Source organism: Neopsephotus bourkii, unplaced genomic scaffold (genome assembly GCF_033783945.1).
Source record: "Neopsephotus bourkii isolate Nb327-2 ecotype Australia unplaced genomic scaffold, CSIRO-AGI_Nbou_v1 NB_804, whole genome shotgun sequence".
Lineage (NCBI taxonomy): Eukaryota > Metazoa > Chordata > Aves > Psittaciformes > Psittacidae > Neopsephotus > Neopsephotus bourkii.
This window is the reverse complement of record NW_026901300.1, coordinates 2,840,164-2,862,475: the sequence shown is the minus strand read 5'-3', so window position 1 is coordinate 2,862,475 and position 22,312 is coordinate 2,840,164. Positions and strand designations below refer to the sequence as shown.

General features: G+C 55.0%; 1 protein-coding gene across 1 annotated transcript; it reads right to left on the bottom strand.

Moving 5' to 3' along the window:
* SH2B2 (SH2B adaptor protein 2) lies at window positions 1-22,254 on the bottom strand. Its single transcript, XM_061355526.1, has 9 exons — window positions 22,103-22,254; window positions 12,376-13,263; window positions 9,251-9,352; window positions 5,469-5,560; window positions 3,380-3,471; window positions 2,698-2,874; window positions 2,392-2,585; window positions 1,555-1,726; window positions 1-1,134 (listed from the first exon to the last, which is right to left on the bottom strand). Exons 2-9 carry the CDS (start codon window positions 13,234-13,236, stop codon window positions 821-823), a joined length of 2,004 nt encoding a protein of 667 aa, XP_061211510.1. The 5' UTR covers window positions 13,237-13,263; window positions 22,103-22,254; the 3' UTR covers window positions 1-820.
* Between the last annotated feature and the right edge of the window lie 58 nt (window positions 22,255-22,312).

Here is a 22,312-nt window from a genome sequence, read left to right as displayed (position 1 = left end):
GGGATGTTGCCATGTTTTTCCAGGCTTGCCTTAAGCAATGGAAAATACTGCCTAGCTGTGGTAGGGAGAAGGCAGAAGGTTGAGCTGATGCCCTTGGAAAGAGCTTAGGTTTTGAAAAGCAAAGAAGAGAGGGAGGAAGAAAGGGAAAGAGAAGAAAGGAGGAGGAAGGTAGAGCAAGGAGAGAAAGGACAAAGGAACAGAAGAGGCAGGACAGCAGAAAAACCTTCCTCAAATGCAATTCATTAAGCTTTGGAAAACATCCTTCTCCTGGCAGAGGATGGGAAACATGTGCCCCAGAGAGCCTGAAAGCCAGCCTGGATAAACCCTCACAACTCAAGACAAGCCTCCGCATGGGGATCTGCCATTTCCATGGTCATCCCAAACCACCAGAGCCCCTCAGCAGCTGGGCTGCGGGATGATGGTACCAGAAGGTGATGTTGGCCACACTGGGCTTTCACACCAGAGGGAACATGTGAGGTCCTTTGGCTGGAGGATGGAGCACAGCTTTGGGCTGCCTTCCCATGATGGGCATCCCCAGGGATGCTTGGCCCTGGCAGAGCTCCTGGACCAGAAGGAAAGAAAAGAGCCTGCAAGCTCTGAAATGGCACTGACACTTCCAGCCTCCCAAACCCCCAGCACTGCCCCAACCTTGGGGCTGGCACCAGGTCCAGCCGGGACTTTGCCCACTGCTGACACGGCTCCCAGAAGTGGCAGGGAGCAAGAAGGACATGCCGGTGGTGGCAGGAGGAGGTGGTGAGGCTGGTGTAGCAATGAGGGGTGCAGGTACCCCGCTTCTCCCCCCCACCATCCATGGGGAGGCTCAGTAGAAGGAGTACTGGTTTTCCACCGCCCGGGTCCGGCTCCGGGCACTGTCAGCATCATGGTAGTCCTCAGCAGTGGTGGCGGGGGGCTCCGGCCGGCGCTCCACGCTGTCACTGCGGCTCCGGGGGCCCAGGGCACCCTCCAGGCGGTGGTAGGGTGCAGGGACGGTGGCAGCGGGGGCCACGGCCACCCCTTCGGCAGGCGGCGGGGCCGGCGGGCCGCTGGGTGCTGTGCTGCAGAAGTAGTGTGGAGGTGGGAGGTCGAGCCGGCACCCTGGCGGCTGGGACACAAGGGCTGGTGGGGGGCCAGCGTCTGCAAGGGAGACAGGAGCTTGACCCCTCCAATGCTGCCTGGGGGCTTGGCCCTCCCTCTCCTTCACTGGCACCTTCCCCTAATCACCCTCTCCATCCTTGACCCTGTCCTTCCCCAGCCCTTGGCCACCCTCTCCCCACAGAGCGGGATGCTCCAAGCTCCACAGACCCCACTGCTCCCCTCCTGCCCAAGCCTGGGGACTGATATCCACAGCCAGGGACACACAGGCACTGCACGTTCACCTTCAATGGGGTAATATCTATCCTGGTGCATCATCAAAGCCACGCACACCAGCACGGGCACAGCTTTAGGGCAGGGATCAGTGGAGGAATCCCAGGGATCAATCCCTTTTAGGTCCACATAAGACCGCAGCCCAACCCTCCACGTGCACCCATGGCCCTGCCCAGCCCCAGCACCTACCAGGCAGCGGGCTCTGGGCCACGACGTAGCTGCGGAGGGTGATGTCAGCCGCACCACCCGACTCCAGAGGGATGGGGTGCGTGTGGAAGTGGCGCAGCATGTCAAAGATGGTCTGGAACCAGAGGTGCTGCACGTGGCACTGCCCGCTCTCGTTCAGTGACAGGCGGAGGTGCTGCAAGCGCAGGGGACAGGGGGTGAGCCAAGGGGATGTTCACCCTTGCAATCAGCAGATGAGCCACCTCCATCAGCCAAGGGAGGTTTGCTCCTTACATAGGACTTGGTTTTTTCCCATAGTGTTCTCCTGCTGCGGGGTGTTTCCTGCAAAACCCCACTGGCTGCAGCCCCAGTGGTTTGTCCCCTCTTGGTGATGAGCACCATATAGAAGCAGTCAGAGAAGGGTGGCTGGGTGCAGCTGAGGGTGCTGCAGCTCCAATCACAGTGACAGAAACGGCCTAGGGAAGCCCACATCCCACCTGAACTACTTCCAGCAGTAGGATCCAGCAGAAAACTGCACATGGGCTGCTTTTTATAGCATATCCATGTACTTCAGGCCATGGAGCAGACAAGGAGAGGGCAGGGGTTGATGTGGCAGGCTCCCATGGGGCATTTAACCTTATGCCTGTGTAGCAGGCACTGATCCAGCTGGAAAGTGCTGAAGGGGCTGGGCAGGGTGCAGAGGGCTCTTGGGGTACAAGGGCAAGTGGTCCCAATGGATGCCCTGTTGGGATGCAGTGTTTGAGGTCACTGTATGGCCCCCGCTTGCTCTCAGAGCCCCAGGAGGATGGGAAGGAGCCCGGGGTGCTGGGCAGGGCTGGCGCTGACACCGAGGGCACCCACCTTGGCTTTCCCCTGGAAGTTGAAGGTGAGCACGTACTCCCCGGGCCGCGTTTCGCTCTGCCGGATGACGAACAAGCCGTGGCTCCGGGCACCCCCCAGCAGCACCAGCTGAGCCGCCTTGATCCGTGACAGCGTCCCATGGAACCAGGGGAAGGCCGAGAGGTTGATCTCCGCTTCCGCCTCGCTGTCCTCCCCTGGCCGCAGGGACAGCGGGGGTTAGGGAGCACCCGGATGTCACCTCTCCCATCCCTTCCCCTGTGCAACCCCAAGAGCGAGGCGCTGGGCTCGCATCCTGCATCCCGGTACCTGTGAGGTGCCCGCTGGGGGAGGACTCCAGTGTCTGCAGGAAGCTCTCCAGTGGGACGTGTGCCAGGAGCTCCCCCAAGGAGTCCCTGCCCCGGCTGTGGGGTGCAGGGACAGCGGGGGCCGTGGTGGTGGTGTGAGCCCCGGGCAGGGCACATCTGTCTGGAGGCCTGGGCACATCTGGAAGGGAGTTTGCAGAGGGATGGGTCAGCATCACCCACCATCACTGGATAAGGCTGGGGCTGACCTGCTCTGAAGGCAACCACACTGGAGCACCTCTGGCTCTCGGGGGCATCTTAGGGCTAGGTTATGGCTCCGGTCACAGACTGAGGGGCTCCCAGCTTGCTTTCAGTCTGTGCTGGGTTTCATTCCCCTGGTGTAACCGGTATGGCAGGCACAGATGTGTTGGACTTTGGCACAGAGACGAGGTGGGGCTGTGCAAGTGGAGACTGCTCGCTGGGACCCAGAGACCCCAGTGCCTGCAAGACCCCAGGGACTTGATTTTCTGCACATACCAGGATGCGCTGATGCCTTCAACAGGGCTGGACCAGCACCCAGGGCAAAGGCAAGTGTGAGGAAGGCGATGGACAGAGGACGATCCATCCTCACAGCACCAGCTTCAGGCTCTTTCACTTTTGGTCCCCTCCAAACCAGAGCTGGCACCCAGAGATGCCCAGGTCCTTACCATCAGCCAGGAACTCGCAGCTGCAGGACACCCTGCCCGGCAGACAGGCTCCCTGTGCGCAGGATGCCAGCTCGATGTCATCCCCGCTGTCCCTGGGGGCAGAGCACAGAGCAGACGGTCACTCGCTGGCTGCCACGCTGCAGACACACACAGACACGTGGCACTGCCACGCACAGGCATGCAATGGGGGTTCAAGCAAACAGAACTCCAGCTGTGATCCAGGAGCACATCCCGACGCTCCTTGCATCCTCCTGGAGGGGCTGGTGTGGACAGAAGTCCCCACAGCACCAAGGGGCAGAACAGCTTGCAAACAATGTGGCTTTTGGGGGGTCAGAAACTGGCATGGAAGGGATTAAACCCTGAAAGCCCTCACTACGTGGGTCATGCTGGTCAGTCCTTGCTGTGGTATTTTGCTGCAACCTGGCTGGTTTGAATGGCAATCCATTACCTTGACTTTCAGCCTTTGCTTTGGAAGACATCCATACACATACACACACACACACGCTCCCACCACCAACTTCCACCCGAGGTGCTTTCGCTTCCACCCTCCACAAAGGGAATTAGGAACCCACAAGAATTACATCCCTAAAAGACATCAAGAAACCATGGGAGGAACAGAGACAGCAACCAGGGACAGCGCAAGGGGGTGGCATCAGCGGCGCAGCCCCACAGAGAGCATCCCAGTTACCCTGCCCGTGCACTTCAGCACCCTTCTTGTGCAAACACCCCACACGCTTGCTCCAGAGCCTATTTTTGTCCTGGCTCTTGGCTGCTCCTGCTGAATGGCAGCCACGTGGGCACGGGCTGCGTTCGTGGTAACGGCTCACGAGGGAGCTGCTGAATTATTGAGCGGCCAGTAAGTGAATCAGCCACTGGGAGCCATTCAGCTGCAGACGGTTAAAAACAAGGAGGGAGGAAGGAAACCAAAACCAGCAGCGCTGTGCAGAAAAGGCATCGCCGGGCTCCAGCCCTTGGCAAAAGCATGGGGAGCCGACCGCGGCGTCGTTCTTGGCACCGAGCGTGTGTCGGTGGATTAAACAGCTCATTAGTATTTGCTCTGGAGTTCATTATTATTTGCTTTACAGTCACGTCCGGAGGCCAAAGCGGGACTGCGCTGGGTGCTAAGCAAACAGAAGAGGCTGTGGGGCTGCCAGCAGCATGAGGAGAGCACGGCTCCGGCTGGAAAACCAGCCCTGAGACATGCAGTGGGGAAGCAAGGGATGTTTCCCAGCATCGCCTCCACCAGCAGTGTCACTTCTTGTGTTATCCAGTTTAAAACACAGCAAAAGGAGCTGAGGAGCACAGAGCTGGGGTGCATTCGCGCATCCACCCCCTGTGAGATGCAGTCTCCACGGTCACTGGTCCCATAATGCCCAAACTGTGTCTTTCAAGCAGAAGGGGGCAAAGCCAGCCTGGAGGTGGCTGGAGCCTCTCCAAGCCTCTGTTCACCTCTACAAGCGTGGGCACCTTGCTCTTCCAAAGCTGTGCCAAGAAAGGCAGCACCAGGGATTCCCAGAGCCCATGGAGAGCTTGGGCTGATGCTGCCTCCCTGGGACCAGACGTGTCTGAGCCCGTTGAAGGGAGCAGCACCAGGCACACAAACCTCCCTAACATGCAGTCTGCTGCACAGGCTGATGAAGCAGCAGATGAGAAGTTTTGGCCAAGTTGTTGTGACTCCAGTAGCAGTGCCAATGGCATCATGATCGAAACACAAATAACCCATTTAAGCCAACAGAATCTTAAATATACTATGGATAACTGGAAAACACATGTGGAAAACAGCTCAGCTACAGTATAAAAGCTCCAGAAGGTGGGTGTTAGGAACTTCCCACTATGAGGGCTCTATTCCCAGTTGCCTCTGCTGGGCTGAGGCAACGTGGAGCAGGAAAGGGTGAGCAAGCAGGGAGTGCTCTGCGAGGCTGCACCTCTGACATACACAGCCTGCTGACTTTGCCTCCAGGCTCTGGCCTGTGTCAGGGACTTTCTGCAATGACCCAAGCAGCAAGAATTGCATCAGTGGCAATAACCCATGCTCGGTGGCGCAGGCACCGTCCCTGCCCAGCACCATCCATCCTCTCACAAGCCTTACCCAGGGTCGATGCAGTCCTGGATATCTGCCACCCAGGAGTGCTTCTGCAGCGAATCAATGGTCTCCAGGATGTACTCAGCCCCGTTCTCCACCTGCAGGCAATGCAAAACAGTATCAGGTTGGGGTTCTGCCACCCACCCCACGGCAAAGCACACCCCATAACCCAACTGGAGCCCCACATGCACCTGTTGCTAGGAGAGGATAAGTGCTCTGTCTCTTCCCAGTACAGTGATGCTGAGGGATGACCACAGAAGTCCTTTGGGGTGTCTAAGGGTGAGCCCTGATCAAAGCTGGGGCTTGAAGGAAAATCCCCAACCTGCCAGTACCAGCAAATGTACCACAGGGCTTTTATAGCTCCATGGCAAAACCACCCCTGGCTGATGGCACTGAGGGCACACAGCACCAAGCACCAGCACAGAGAGCATCCCTCGCTTCTGGGGTGCCTCAGTGTCCCCCCAAGAGCTACATCTGCACAGGAAGAGAAGAAGCCATGCTGCTCTCTGCCCCAGATCCTGCCAGACCCCTAAACCCAAGAGTTTTAAACCTCTCCTCTTATAGTTTCTTCCTGCTGGCTCATGAGGCTTCCAATTTCTGACTGCAGCATGGTGGGAGAGAAACCCACTTTAACTGAAGAAAAATAATACTAAACCCCATCATCAGGATGCACAAGAGCCTCTATTACAAGCCCAAAGGATCTGGGCCTTTCTGGGGCCAGGGAGGACCCAAAAGCCCTGCATCAGCCACAAAGCAGGGGGCTCAGAAGCCGTGCCATGCGATGCTGTGTGATGCTGGCAGGTTTCCCTGCATCCCTTGTGGACCCCTTCTACATCGCATTCCCGAGCTGGTGCAGCAGCCCTGACTCCAGGAGGGTATCGCATTCCCAGCCCAGACAGCCTCCTGGCAAATTAAATTAATCCCAAACAACTGAATCACTGTCCTGGAAATAAGCAGTGCCCAGTGCCTGGGCTAGGGCTGAGCAGCAACCTGCTCCCCTGCTGCAGCCTGGGGCTGTGCATGGGGGATCCTGCCCCAGACAGAAGGAAGGAAACAGCAAAGATTCCCCCCATTGCCCCCCCCCCCCATTTTGTTTAATGAGAGCAAAGGAGCCTCTCTGGCTTTCTGAGGGCAATGCATGGAGCTGACGTGGGAGACAGGGCTGCTCTCTCATGCAGAGCATGACAGCAAGCGAAGCACGTGCATGGCTTGGGTGTTTTGCAAGTGCCTGCTTGTGCAATGGAAAAACTGCATGTGCTTGGTGTCTGGTGCGTGCTGGGGACAGGCTGCCTGCTCGGTTTTAGGCAATTTGGCAGTGTAGCCTCCCTGAACAAGGCAGGGGGTTTTCACCCATCATAACCTGCGTGTGAAATTGGGCTTTGCATCAGTCCCATACAGGGGAAAGCAGTGGGGAAACCACAGCGTCCAGATCCCTTTCTTACCCATCTAATCTGTATCCTGGCACTGAGGGGTAGTTCACTGCCTCTGCAAGTCCAAACAGCAAAGGGGGATGGAAAAGAGTGGCAATAAGATGTCCCAGCAAGAAGGGCCAGGGCACAAAATGAATTACAACTAACAAGGGACGTCAGGAATAGGGAGAAGCAATCCCGTGCTGACAGCTGGGAGCAGAGGGCAAAGGCTCAGTGCTGCATTGGCTGCTCAAAGGATCGATTGCATCAATTAACCCCACAGCAGGGCAAGTGCCCTGGCCAGGAGGGTATCTGGTAAATCAGGCACTTCCAGACCATCGGGGTTTGGAGCATTCCCAAGGGTAATTAAAGAAATGGCTGAAGCAGTCACAGAGCTGTAAGCAGGGGGAGTGGAGAGAACAAGTCTGGCTCCAGAAGATGGGAAGAGGACAAGCCCAGAGCCTGCCTCCAGCAGCACAAGAAATGAACCATCCACAGGCAGCAGGGAAGCACCCCAGAGCTGAATCCCCCCCAGCAGGGATCTGCCAGGACCCCATCAAACCCATCTGCTCACGCTTGTGATGGCCCCAGGGGTGGGGAGAAGCAGTGTCACACTGATGTGACACACCAGCAAGCAGGGGAGCAACACACAGCTGGGATGAGACTTGAGAAAACATGATCAGGAATAGCTGATGTATTCCAAATGTAGTTATCAATGGTTAATGGCTTACTGATGGGTAATGGTCAAAGCTGAGGGATGCGCTCAGAAGCTCCTTCACGTTTCACATCAAAGACTCTTCATGCGTGCTGCTCTTCCATAATGATTAGGACAAAAGCAGAGCAAGGATGCCTAATGAATTCATGGATGACACCATGCTGCGAGTGTGTTGGAAGATGAAGTGAGAATTCAAATGAACTTGTGGAAGAGCTGAGAAATGCTCAGTGAAAGGAAGAGCTGAAACCAGCCTCCAGCTCAAGGACACAGCTCTGGGCTCACACTGATCACTACGGGCGCTTGGGTTGGGGAACCACCACTCTGGAGCAGTTCTGCAGAAAGCACGGAGGGGTTACACCAGCCCACAAGCTGCGTGTGAATCAATAGCATCATCAGGGTACAAGAAAGCAACTGGATCAACTTGGGCTGGGAAAAGAGGAAGAAGAAAGGGGAAGCAATCAAAGGGGAAGCAATCCTTCCCATCCACTGCTGGCCACGGCACCACACCACTTTGGGGAATTCTCTCTCTAGAGCCCACAAGGAAGGTGAGGACCACCTTGGTCTCAGTCTGGAGAGGAGCAGATGCATGAAGCTGGTCTTTGAGGCACAGAAGACAACAGATGGATTAGCCTCCATGTCCATGTTGGATGCTGACCACAGCAGAGGTTGAGGATGAACAGCAATAAGCCTTGAGCAGGGAGGATGTCCTGGAGGAGGCTGCCAGAAGAAGGTGTGGGACCTTTGCAAGGAGCTGGGTTTGGTACAGAGATACTTCCCAGAGGAATGGGTGGTGGGGGCACATGATTTTAGGGAGAAGCATCTGACAAAGGGGTTTTCTTTAGCAGAGGTAGGACACAGAAATCCTCAGACTGCTGGTGCTCCCCCAGTATCCATGTGCCAGTTTCCAGCCATGCACGTCAGACAGCTCTCATGGAGAGCACAAGTCCATTAGCACGAGCAGGAAGGCACAGCCTCATTAGCTGGAGAGAAATGCCATCCCTAACATGTCCATCATCTGGGTGGCATGTCATGCCCCGAGCCAGGACACTGAAATGCAGCCCCAATTTGCTGTGACAGGCTGCTGCCTTTCAGCAGAGCAGGAGCGAGCATTGAGCTCAGTAATTGTGTGATAGGGAAAACTCTTTCAGCAGAGGGACTTCCACATTCTGCTCATGCCCCAGACCTACGTGGGGTGGTTGATCCCCAGGGCCTTGGTGGCCCTGCACAGCCATTCCCATTGCTCTTTGTCAATGAAATAGTCACCATGTGCAGCACGGGGCATCCCATGTGCAGCACAGGGCAGCAGCAGTCACAAAACCACAGGCAGCCACACCAAAGAGTGTTTTCCTTTGCAGGTTGTCTCTGGACACTGATTTAACCCAACTCCTGGTGACACGGAGAAGCAAAACCCCATGGTAAAAACCAGGCAAACGGCTTGATCCCAAAATACCCAGGCATCAGGTGGAGGCTGCATCATTTGGGGGGACACAACACAGGGAGGGAAGGCAGGAATCCTATGGGGACCATTAGTGCTGTAAGCATCTCAGCTCTGAAAGCCAAGGCAATGATCCCCTTGGGGATGGAGTATCCCTGCAGTGGGGGCTGGATACGGGCACAGATGGTGTTCCTATTGGGATAACACACCACTGCCACCCTGCTCTCACCTTTAGGACAAAGGTGTTGTCTTTGTCGGGCATCTCCAGCGGCATGGTGGTGCGGACCTCGATGATGGCCGACAGCGGGATGCTCACCTTGGGTTTGGAAGCCTGGGGAAAATAAAAACAAAGGGAAAATAATTAAAAGAAATCAATAAATAATAAGAAAAAGTCACTCAATTGAAGCAAACTGTCCTGGGGGACGACACGACGTGGGTCTCGGAGGCAAGCTCACGCCTCAGCCTGCACAGTTATTACACAGCAGGGGGGAAAGCATTGATTTCCCTCATGTGCCTGAGAACTCCAAGCTCTTTGAATGAAGCCAAGAGGAGGCCCAGTGGCAGACAGTGAGGTTAGTGCATTTAACTGCCAAACCTCCCCCTTGCTCCAGCGCAGGCTGATACGCCAGCTCTGCCAAGACCATTTATTCCTCTCCTTTTTAAGCCCTCTCCCTATGGAGATATCCTGTGAGAGAGCTGTGTTATCGGATGGGGGATGCTTCCTATGTGGAAAGCAGCCCAGGGAGACACCCAGTTTATCCAGCGCAGGAGTGGCATTTCAACAGAGAAGCCACAATGCAGCAACCTGAGCACCACAGGCGAATGTCATTAATTATTTTAATAAAGGTAATTAATTACATTAAAGAAAGACAAGTGAATTTCCCCAAGGGCCCCCAGCACCCGCTGCAGCCTCAATGTGGGGGCAGGACCCGGTGCCTCCCACTCTGCTGAGCCACAAATTCCCCAGATACTTGCTTTAATTATAATAATTCCCCCCCAAAGGAGCTCTTGGAGCTGCTTCCCAGGTCCGGGACCCTCCGGGGCTCCGGAATTCAGGACTCTGGGATTTGGAGCATCACGGCTGCAGGAAGCAGAGATGTGATTTAGTCACTGAAACGCGCGCTTGGTGCATTGGGTGCAGGGGGTGGGTGCAGGTTACCAACACTGTGTTCAGTTCCCATTTTGGGGGGGAAAGACAAATAAATCTAAGAGACAGAACAGGAACTGCTTTTTCCCCTCTGGGATGTCTCGTTTCCACCAGCCCCGGGGCCCCAGCGCTGCCTCCAGGCTCATCCTGCCCTGGGGAACTTTTCCATCTTGGTGTTTGCATGGGAGAGGGTCAGAAAGGAGGAGGCAGCTGCTTTGGAAGAGATCAGAACAGGGTGTTAATTCACCGGGAGCCAGAGAAGGGTCTTCCCTTTAAAGATTTAAAAGGGATGAGCATAGTTTTCGTAGGGCCTACACACAAACAAGACTGTGGGCTGCTGAAGCAAAAAAGCTGTTTTCCTCCAGCTGTGCCAGACTGGTGCCACTTTTACAGCTGAATCGTTTGGCAGATGGAAAGCAAGATGGGATGAGGGGGGAAAGCTGTAAAGCCAGGCAGGGTGTGATCGTAACAGAGGAGCAGACAACGTTCATAAAAGTTGCCATAAAATCATTTCAGAATGGATTTTTAGAGGCAAATCAAGAAGCACTTAAGAAATAAATCCCTCTCTCAGCACTCTCTCAAATGTTTTAAGAGCAGAAGCTGTTCCATTTTACCCTGAGTGTATTGTCCCTTTGGACCAGCTGATACACTGGTGCTGCTCGGTGCAGCCTGCATCCACCAGATCCTCCCTGCATCATGCCGTGGACACAGTGGTTTCCTTCCAGGTGGATCTGGTGCAGTCCCTGGGCTAATTAAGCCCAGAGCCAGCTACCAGTGATGCACATCACCCATACCAGTGCTGAGCTGCTCTCTAGAGGGATGCACTAGGGTTTAAACTCATGTTTGTATTTTATCAGGGAAGATGTAATGAATAGGCGAGAGGCATCAACTAACACCACCAGTGCCAAGGTTCATCTTGGCCTCAGAAAACAGAAAATGCTGATGCCATCCATACGTATGGATGCATTCCCCTACCAAACCGAGGGTTACCGGGGTTTAGAGCACAGAACCATGGAGCAGCAGCCCCTGGTGCATGCCTGGCATGAGGACTCCTGTTGGCCCAGCTTTGCTACCAGGGACTGAAATGCAAGTGGGGAAAGTCCTGGAGAAGATGAAGTAAATGAGATTTTTCTTCCCTAGGTACTTAAATAGCTGGAGATTTCATTACCAGCACATACAGCCAGTAAAGCCCCAGGGAACAGCTCATTATTTGCTCTGTGCTCTTCAGAGAGGAGAACGCACAGTGCAGACAAGGCGCAATCACTGCGTTAGCACAGGCAGTGCAACACATCCCTTCGCTCAGCCCGGGAGAAGGAGGGAAGGCAAAGGAGGAGACTGAAGGTCCTCTAACCCACATCTCTTGAGCTCACTGCTCCATCACTGCCCCAGGTAAATAGGGACAAGGTTTCCCTGCATGCATGTGAGAAGGAGAGGGAGGATGCACTAAGGACACGCCAGCTCCTGCTTTTGAAGCTTTCATTGAAGTTACACTGAAGAACAACAGATGCAGGCAAGAAAAAGTGATACTATGGGTGATAATAATAATAATAATAGTAATAATAAGTGTTTCTCTGCACAGGAGGGTACGTAGCTGAGACTGTATGGGATGAGAGCTGCAAGCCCTACCCATGGTAGTGATGCTCCAGTCCCAGAGGGCATCACTGGTGTCTCTGTCTCCATAACCAGAAGCATGGGGGGACCTTGCAGGTGCAAAATTATTCCAAATGAATGATTGTATTTGAAAGAAAACCAAAACCCAAACCTGCTTTCAGAAAGTGGGCTAGTGACCCTCCGAGATCTAAAGCATAAAGCCCAGGCACTGATCCCAGCCATGCTGCTGCTGCAGGAGCCATCGCTCAATCACATGTCTCTGCAACAAGTTGGGAAGAGAAGGAACCCTCTGGATGGCCCGGACACCCCATGTCTCGATGGGGGAATGAGGTTTTCCACCAAGATATTTGGGGAACAAAGGACCAGGCAGAGGTTTCAGCATCTCTCCCAAGGGCTGTGGGGAAGGAGGGGACTCAAGTGGTGAACAGCAGCAACTGGGGCTTGCAGGTTGGATGGGTTTCAACCATGCTGTCCCATCCATTCACATCTCAACCTCATGGTACCCAGTCATCTTAGCTCAGCAGTGGAACCCTCAAGCAAAGCCCAAGTGCTGCTTGAATGGCTCAGAAGAAGAGTGGAGAAAAGCCAGGACTCACCTTTGGAGGGACATAAAACTCGAGGAGGAACCTCTCTCCTTCCACCTTCACCGCTTTCCGCAGCAGGAGGCGGCACTTCTGCCACTGCGAGCTCCCCACACAGTTCGTGTCATCGGCCACCATGTAGCGCAGCGTCCCCTCCCTCTGGATGTCCACCAGCTCCACCTTGGAGGAGGGCACCTTGGACAGGCGCAGCTTGTGGGTCCATTTCTCCCTGGGGTCACCGGGCTCCTTGCCCCCGGCTGGCCACGGCTCCCTCTCTGCTCTCCGGCCACTGGGAGCAGCCTCAGCGCCCGGCTCCGGAGAGGACTTGCGGTGCCACATCTCCTTCATGCCATCCACCACGCACAAGCTCATGTTCCTCAAGGAGAAGCCTTTCTTGAACTTGGGCTTGGTGGCAGCGTGGATGGAGACATCCTCGGAGCTGCGGGACTGGCCGTAGGAGGACACCTTGCGTGCCTGTACCTGCTGTGCCGGGCTCAGGTACCGGCCAGCGCCCATCGGGGCGTCCATGCTGTCCAGTGACTCCGTGGATGTCTCCTCCTTCCTCGGCGTGACCTCGCGCCCGTAGGGGACGTGGCAGTTCTGCAGCCCCACGAAGGGCACGATGTGGTACTTGGTGGGCGAGTCGGACACGAACACCCGGCTGACCTCCAGGCTGAAGATGTCCAAGAAGTTGGCGGCGAAATGGTGGGAGAAGGAAGCCTCTGCGCCGGGGGTGTCGTAGTGAGGGTTCTCCTTCAGGAACTGGCAGAACTTCTGGGCGAAGTCGACGGCGGCCGCCTGTGCGTGCAGCTCGCAGAACTCCCTCCAGTCGGGGAGCGGGGAGGAGGGCTCCTGGCACAGGGCATCGCCGTTCATGGCTGCCCCATTCCACCTGCCAGCGGGCTGCGGGCAAAGGGACAGCGTCAGCATTGGGCATGGGCAGCCTGCCCCAAACGGGGTGTCCCCCATAGGGGTAGAACCATAGAATCAACCGGGTTGGAAAAGAGCTTTAAGCTCATCAAGGAATGATGATCATAAATCAAGTCCAACCATTCCCCAGCACTGCCAAGGCCACCACTGACCCATGGCACTGAGGGCTCGTCTCCGTGGTGTGTGAACACTTGCAGGGACGGTGACTGCAGCCCTGCCCTGGGCAGCCTGTTCCAATGCCTGAGCACCCTCTGGGGTGCTCCATCTAAACCTGCCCTGGTGCAGCTTGAGGCCGGTTCTTCCTATCCTATTGCCGGTTACTTGGGAAAAGAAACCAACCCCACCTCACTACAACCTCCTTTCAGGTTGTTATAGAGAGCAATAAGGTCCCCCCAGAGCCTTCTCTTCCCCAGACTCAACCCCCAGGTCCCTGAGCCGTTCCCCATCACACTTGGGCTCCAGGGCCTTTGCAAGAGCAGGTTTGCAGCACTGCTGCAAAGAGAAGTACTGTGGGAAAGCATTTTTGTGTCATCCCATCCCTTTCCACCTCGTACACCAGGAAAAACGCTTGGCCCTGGCAGCAGCCATAAATTGTACTTATTTTACGATTATGACCATGCAAAACCATTATTGATTTCTCATAAAACCACTAAGGAGTCCCCAACCGGAGCAGCCCTGGGGGATTCACCAGCAGGATTAATCTCTCCTGTGTGCTCTGCCTGGGCATGGGATGAGGGAGCACTGGGTGTCTCAGCAGCACCCACACGAGCACGCAGGGCTGCACCCTCCCCTCCACACCCAGCAGCCAGTCTTTCCCTTTCTCCATCCCCATTTCTGCTCTGATCCTTTGCCACATCACTTTTAATGAGCCTCTTTCTTTCAGAGGCTCATTAGAGGAGACACGGATCTTGCTGCTTTGGGTGGCTCTGCCAGAACTGCTCATTCCCAGGCTTTATAGCCCAGAGCCTCTTCATCTCAGCTGGGGCAGGCACCGCTCTTGTGTCCCCCCGCCATGGCCAAGCCCTCCCTGTCTGGTCACATCTCCATCAGACCAAGCTGAGCCGCGGAGGAGCTCAGCCCCTGCTCCTCACTCTCCCTGCTGAGCACCATGGTGGCAGGGATAACCCTGGGACAGGTCCTTGGCCAAGGCCAGTGAGTAGGTAGGGTACAGGGGAAAAGAAAGCCACCACAACCCAACAGAAGCTGAAGGGATTTTGCTGTTCTCCATTCACAGAGCAGCTCTTTTGCTGGCGAGGGATTACCCTGCGAGTAAATCACGTGCAGTAACCCACCAGCAGCTTACATGGCCAAGAATTAATCACTGCTCGGATGAGCTGCACGAGCCATGGGATCAGGGTGGGCACTGGGGACAGAACTAACCTGCTCCTTGTGATCCAGGCCCCGGCTGGGACTGACCCCTGAAGACTGCAATGCAGAGCCAGGAGCCTGTTGTTATTTCCCCAGTGCATCCCTATGGAGACGAGACACTTCCTGACCCGCCAGCATGGAACATCTGAGCTCTTTGGGAGCACCTCCATCCTGGAAGTGGCTCTCGAACCCCCTCAGATGGAGAAACACAGCGAACAAAAGCACTTGCTTGAAAGAGAAACCCTGAGCTGCTCGAGAGCCAGAGCCGGGGAGCTTGGCTTCTCTGCTGTCTCGTAGGGACCACGCAGCTTTCCCCTCAGCAGCATCTCTGCTCCCCATGCACAGCATCTTCTACCTTTGAGACAGGGATGCTGCTCAGCACCCTGGCTGTGCTGGGGAGGCAGCGAGGACAGGGCACACACAGGGTCCCCACTGGTCCCTTGTATCCCACAGTCCTGTCACCAGTCCCCGCAGAAATCCCTGGCAAGGCTGTCCCCAGCATCGCAGGGCTTTCCCTGAGACCTGAGCAGCCCTGCTCGCAGGGATCCGTGCCAGCTGGGATAAAAACCAAACAGCCCTGCAGTTTAGGAGCAGTGTCTCAATTTCCCCAAGAGGCAGGAGGAAAGCAACAGAAAAATGTAAAGCTATTTGTTCCCCATTGAGCAAATGCAATTCCTCCTCATCCATCCATCACCAAGGAGAGAATTTAAACACACAGCTTGCAGGGGCAGTGCCTACTGCCCTTCACCTTTACAATCCACAGCCCCAGCTCCTTGCCACCACCCCAGGAGCTGCCCCAGCACCGATCCATGGGCCAGGAGAAAAGGGAGGTGAAAAGGAATGTCCTGTTGGTGATCTAAGCAGGCACAGCAAGAGCAAGGGAGGGGGAAAGGGTGCAAAGGGAAAAGAGCAGTGAGGGACTTGGTGAGGAAAGAAGCCCCATGGCAATGGGTTTAATTGCATCTGCCAGAAGGGAGCAGCTCGGCTCTGCCTGGGGTGTTAAGCCCTAGGGCTCTGCTGGTGTCACCCCTGCAGATGAGGGGAGAACACTTCCCCCCATCCCTGTCTCCAGAAGGGACCCGTGCTATGGAGCAGGGCTTGCCTGTCCGAAGCCAGGGAAGGCAAGATGCAACAGACTGGGAGATTAAGGGCAAAAAAGAAGATGATAAAAAAGGCACTTCAAAACCAGATAAAACCCAAACAAAAAGCCCTCACCATCCAGGCACTGCAGCCAGGCTCAGACACACGCACACAGAGGCGTCACAGCATCTCCCTTTCATCTGCATGGGGATGACAGACTTTAAAAGGCCAATTTATAAAACTGAAGCCTAGAGGAAAGACATCTGGCAGGTCTGAGGAGGCGGCGGTGGGGATTACCAGCCCTGTGCTGTGCCTCCATCACCCTGCCCACAGCAGGTCCATGAGCCCCCTGCGCAGGACCCAACAGCAGAGGCCAGGAGTATGGGGGATGCCTGGAGGCAGCCCCCCTGGGGACCACAGAGCCATCACCACCTGCATGCACACGTTCACCTGATCTGTGCAGGAAGCAAGCTCCCAATTATCTGTATAGATTTACCTTTAATCTCAGTGCCTGCACTCCCCTCCATACCGACAGCATTGCCCCACTTCTTGAAATAACTTATCATGCCATAGACAGCATCCTGGGCAGAGCGGTGGAAGCGAGATGAAAACAGGCTCAGGATGGAAATAAGCAGCAGATCTAGGATTGCTTTTCATAAAGGAAGGGCCACCCGCTCCCAGCCCAGCTTACTGAGGGTTTCAGTGTGCTTCCAGAGGAGCCAGATCCCTTTGGAGGTGCTATCTGCTGATTCCGGAACTGGTCACAGCCTTGAGTCCCTGGTCTGGGTTACACGTGAGGACAGACATAGGGATATATATAATGAGGAGGTTTGTTGTCAGAGGAATGCCCCAGAGTGGCAACCGAGATTTAAGGCTGGTGATGGGCTCCTGACCCACCTGCACAAGTCCTCAAACACCTCAAAGGGCAGAGCTCTGCAGCTGCTGTCATTTGGGAAAGGTTTAAATAGGAAGGAAAAGAAAGGATTTCTGGGGATTGGCCATGGGGAAACCCAGGCTGAAATCAGAGCCTCTGGTGAAGCAGGAATCAGGGAGCAATGACAAAGGCCCCGGGATTTGCTGAACCAGAGATGTGGGGAGGAACGAGGTGTTAATAACCCGAATGCGCAATGCCGGTCATGGGATAGCCAGAACAGCCAGCCCAGCACTTACTCCCAGGGCTTTATTTAAGGAAACAACCCTAATAAAGAGATGTTTCCCTTCTGCCTGGTGCAGCCAGGCTGCGCCACAGCGATCTGAAATTCAAGGGGGAAAACACAATTGGATGGAGGGTGTGAGATTCTAGCCCGCATCCCTCCATCCCTGCATCCCTCCATGGGTACCTGAGTGGGAGAGCTCCCAGGGCCAAGGCAGGAGAGGAAGAAGAGCCTGGCTCAGGGGGAAGGAGGTTCCAGCTCCAACCCAGCTGCTCCAGTCCAACAAGCTGCTCGGCTTCCAGCAAGATCGATGCCACTCAAAGCCCCGGCTGGCAATCCCATGGGAACGGAGTGAGGAAACCCAGGCACCTGCTCCCCCAGCAAAGCGCCTGACCCAAGTGTGCTGGGCCAGGGGAGATCCCCGAGTCACGAGCTGGTCCTGGAGCAAAGCTGGGCTGCGAGGTGATGCTTCTGGCAGGCAGGTCCCTGCTGGCAGCTCACAAGGGAGCCTGGCTCCTGCCTGCACTGGGGAACAGCTAAAGCCAGGATGGGGACTGCCCTTGGGGATGGTGGAGCAGAGTGAGCAGTGTGTGGGGCTTGGAGCTGGTGGCAGAAGGAAGGCGAGAGCATCAGCTCTGCTGCTATAGTGCAAGCCCAAAGGGATGGAGGATGCATTGCCCATAGAGCTGATGTACCCGCCCCCCCTTCCACAGCAGACACCTGAAGCACACAAAGAGCAAGCAACCTCCTCCCAAAGGCTTCCTTTGCCACCATGAGGGGCTGGGAAGGGTCTCAGCCCTCAAGGCCCATCAGAGCTTTAACCACACATAGAGGCTGAGCTGAGGAAGTGAAAGCCATAAGGCAAGAAAGCAAAAGTTATCTGTCCCTAGGCATTACACATCCCTCCAGGCACACTTACCATCCCCACCACAGCCCCAGGGTGGGAGAAGTTGGTTGCTCTCTGCACTCCTTGTTGCTCCATGTACTATTTATACCCTATAGAGCTTCAATCAGACCAGCTGTCTGAACCGGATAGAAATGGAAACAATCTTTGTTCCTCTCATTTACTGTCCATCCCACTAAAATATTCATTGAACAGCATTTTGGCCTCAACTTCAGTGGTCAAACCACTTTCCCTGAACCAATCCCCTATTAAATACCTGCTTTTATTCCCTGCCCAGATGCACTGCATGGTCCCCCTGGCACCTGCAGCCCAGAAAACATTTGTCTGGAGTGAAAAGGCTTCTCGGGTCAATGAGGATTCCCCCAGCCACAGCATTAGCCAGACCAGCTCTCAAAACAGATGCCCCCAAAGCACCCAGCAGCATTGCATGGCCATTCTCCAGGGCAGTGTTTTGAGGCACAGGCAGTGAAAGGAGATGACTTCTAAAGAGAAAATGGGCAAGAAATGACTTTTTTCCCCTCATCTTGCACAGACAACGGTCTCCCCACAGCTCTGCATCCTGATGCCAACCCTGCAGGAACCAGTGTTCCTGTAAACAAAGCAGGCTTTGGGGGCTGTGTCCTGAACTCAGCTCTAGATCCTGCCACTGATTTACTGAGCAAGGCCCCAGCCCATGGCACTGCTGCTAGCTGGGACCCCTGGGTGCTGCAGAGGGGACACAGACACAGTTCTGTCCCATAGGCACCCAGCCTGCCAGGCCCAGGACAGACCCCAGCAAAACCTGAGGTTTTCTCTGTTTCCCACTGTTCTGACCAGCTTTACATCACAGGGCTTTTTCCCTCCCTCCCCTCCAAAACCCACCCCCAGTGTACATTCTACCTCCCATGCTGACAGCTGCTGGAAAACAAAGACAACTTCATAGACAAGACCCACTGGATCTTAGGTAACCTCTTCCCTGAGTAATTCCATCCAGCTTGCAGGAAGCCGCTCTGCCAGCCCATGTGCAGGGCTGGAGCATCGCCCAAGCCACTTAGCACTGCCACTGATCTGGGTACACCAGCGTGGTACCCAAGCGGTACCAACCTCCCACGTCAGGATGCAGTGCAAAGCATCGCTACAGTGGGGCATCATGAATGTAGCCCGGGGCTTAGAGGCAGTGCATTGTAGCTGGAAACAAAGCAAAGACACCCTCTTAACCCCAAAAGAAAAGCTGGGTATTTGTTGAGAATATAAAACTAGCTTAAAATGAAATAAAGCTTTTGGTAAAGGAGGCTGGAGGCTCTCATCCCTTCCCTCACCTGCCCGTGTCCAGCCGGGGAGCTTCCCACGGAACAGTCTAACCAGTCCAAAGTCTATTTTTAACCACCACAATAGCAGAGCCTCCCAAGAGGAGGGGCCGAAGCCCTGTCCCCAACCAAGCAATCTCACATTTCCCTCGCTAAGCCTATGTTTCCTTCCGCCCCTCAGCCCACAACAAAACCCTCCTCTCGGCTTCCCATCCTTGTAAAACTAGATGCACATCCAGGCTGGACCATGCTGCAGCGGGGTGCACGGTGTCATGCACACACGTTATGTATTAACTACTGACCTGGTACCTCGGGGCGGACCCTTCCTGGGCTCAAAGGTGCCAAACAACAGGAGATTTTAGCTGCTAACTCACCACCCCTGGTACTTTAGGGTGATCCCTTCCCGGACCTAAATGTGCCGTATAATGGGAGGTTTAGCTGCTCCTGAAACTCAAGGAAAAGCCCCTCAGTATAACCCCAACTGCAGTTCCCAAAACAAGTGCAAGCTCTTTTAAAGAGGTTACTCTTGCCCTGGAGGTTGCTTTGCCATGGAGGGGTGTTCATGGGGAGTGACCTGCATGGGTCAGTGCAGGATGCTCATATGGCATTGTCATCGCTGCGTGCCTCCATCCTGGCTCATTGCCGAGGATCTCCCCTTCCTTATGGCAGAGAACCCCCCAAGACTGGTTTTCTCTTATTATACTATACATGGGATGAAGTTACATATGTCCGTATGGAATTTTCTTATTGTGTTTTTGTGTTTGCAGATGGAATTCCCCATACACATCCCTGCCTCATACCCGCCTGTAAACAGAGTTAAACTGCTGCCTAATGGTATCTGAGCTGGGGAAATGCAGTTCTTATCCAGGACTGCTACAGTCGTTGCTAATTGCTTAAGCAAAACACCTCATAAAAATTCCAGTGGGCTTTGGAACCCCTCATCCCAACCAGATGATGCCAAAACACCCTGTTACGGCTGCCATCCCTGGCTGGAGAGTCAACTTCAAGCATCCCCGTTCCCTTTGCTCCCAAGCAAGCAGCGCTTTGTACCCAGTGTGGTGGCCATGACCTCATGGGAGGGATTTAGAGGCTGTACCTGACTTCTCTATCTCTTTCCTGAAGCTCCCACAGCACCCTGGCCTGTTGAAACGCCACCGCAGCCCCTCATGTGCCAAGTGCTGCCAGGACCTGATACAGCAAGGAACGGACCTGCTCCTGCCTTCCCAATGGATGCACACTGGGTTCCTCTCCTGGTGCCCCCTTCCAAAGCACAGCAAGCATCTGTGGATGGATGCAGGGCTCCAGTTAAGCCTTGCCCCAAGCCTGACCCTGCACCCAGCAAGCAGATTCTCCAAGTCATTTAGGTTTTCCCTTTCACCAAAGTCAGGTCTGGGATGCAGTTTTCCCTTTAGGATTAACGTGTCCTCCTCTCTGCTGTGATGGAGCCAGCTGGGAATCAAACCTGTAATTCCTGGGAGTCAGGGTGCTCCCTGCAGTGGCAGGGTTCCCAGTTTCCCTCTGCTCACACAAGGAAGCGGAGCACTGAGCCAGGCACAAGCCTCCAACCCTTATCCCACCACCTCACCGGCATCCATGGGCAGGGAAAGCAGCCAAGGGCAAGCGAGGGCACCAACACGTGGGTGCACCAGGAGGGGAGTGCTGCCAGGAGCAGCTCTGCTGGCCTTTGGGCTGGAGAAGAGCAGGGAAGGCAGCGCTGCCCCGGGGCATCCCCGCCAGCCTGATTCAGCAGGTCCAGATGTGCAACCATCATCAGGTTTCTCTGCCTGCCCCAGGAAGAGGAGGAGGAAGAGGAAGGGCACTACCCAGCAACATCCTCATCTGGAGGAGATGGGTGATTTAGCTCCAAGGAGGAAGGACAAGAGGAGGCTGGACAAGACAACCCTGCCATGAGGGTGCATGAGATGTGCTTGAACCTGTCCGGAAGAGGGGAACAGACCTGATGGTCAAGAGAAGCAGTCAAGCAACCACAGCACCCCTGGGCCAACCAAAGAGCTTATACTCAAAGAAGGCAGCGATTTTAACCCAAAAGCCTCATCCAGAGCAGGACAGAGCAGGCTCCATCCTGCAGCCCCCAGGACTGACTTGTCCCACTCGATGGCACAAGGAGAACGGTCACCTTGCATTGGGTGACACCAAACACAGGGAGGCAAACTCCCACCCTTCCCAAAAGCACATCAACAGGACGAAGCATCTCTGCAAGAATTATGCAACTTTTTTAGGAGACAGTTATTCAACAGCCACCCTGGGCTGCACTGCAGCGTTACAGCAATGGAGAGGCACTGTGAAGCAACAGAGGAACTCAAGAGGGGATCTCACACTCACGATCCCATCCAAGCACATCTCCTGGCAGCAACAACCACCTGTGAGTGCAAACATAATGTCCATAGGCCCCAGGGTAGGAGAGTGAAGCCTTTCAGAGGAGCCTGGGCAGTTTAGGGGCACTATTCGCATTAGAAGCACAGCCCCAGATGCCCAGCATTGTAACCATGGTCCTTCTCCATGCCTCTCCCAACACACCAAACCAAAAATCCCCATGCAGGGGAGGGTTGAATAATCAGAGAACTGTTTAGATTGGAAAAGACCTTTCAGATCATTGAGCCCAATCGTTACCCCAGCACTGCCAACTCCAACCACTAACCCATGTCCCTCAGTGCCACATCTACACGTCTGTTAAATACCTCCAGGGAGGTGACTCCATCACTGCCCTGGGCAGCCTGTGCCAGTGCCCGACAACCCTTTTGGGGAAGGTGGTCTTCCTAATCTCCATCTAAACCTCCCCTGGTGCAACTTGAGGCCATTTCCTCTCATCCTATTACCTATAGCAAGTGGGAAGAGACAGACCCCACCTCACTACAACCTCCTTTCAGGCAGTTTTAGAGCGTGATGAGGTCCCCCTGAACCTCCTTCTCTCCAGGCTAGCCACTTCAGCTGCTCCTCATCCCCTCACAGGAGCAGTGGCAGGGCCTCCCAGGGGTTTTGGGGGCACAGAGCGGTTTTACCTCCTCTCCCTTTCCAGTTCACAGGGTCCTCAAGGTGCCGGCAGTGCGGTCCTTCCAGATCAAGCACATAACTTCAACTGATGAACTTCTACACCGGAACGAGGGACCACAGCAACTCAGGGTGTTGTGGGGGCTGTAAGGCAAAGCGTGCACCATCATCCCCAGGGACATCTCCCCTCAACTGCACCATCCACCTCAGCAGAAACTAGA

What these genes read in the sequence shown, in the direction of transcription:
- SH2B2 (XM_061355526.1), bottom strand. Translation starts at nt 13,236, where the DNA reads ATGAACGGCGATGCCCTGTGCCAGGAGCCCTCCTCCCCGCTCCCCGAC. An exon ending in CAGGACTGCATCGACCCTGG is followed by an intron (nt 3,472 to 5,468) that starts GTAAGGCTTGTG and finishes CTCTGCCCCCAG; the next exon opens with GGACAGCGGGGATGACATCG. An exon ending in ACTTCCAGGGGAAAGCCAAG is followed by an intron (nt 1,727 to 2,391) that starts GTGGGTGCCCTC and finishes CTGCGCTTGCAG; the next exon opens with CACCTCCGCCTGTCACTGAA.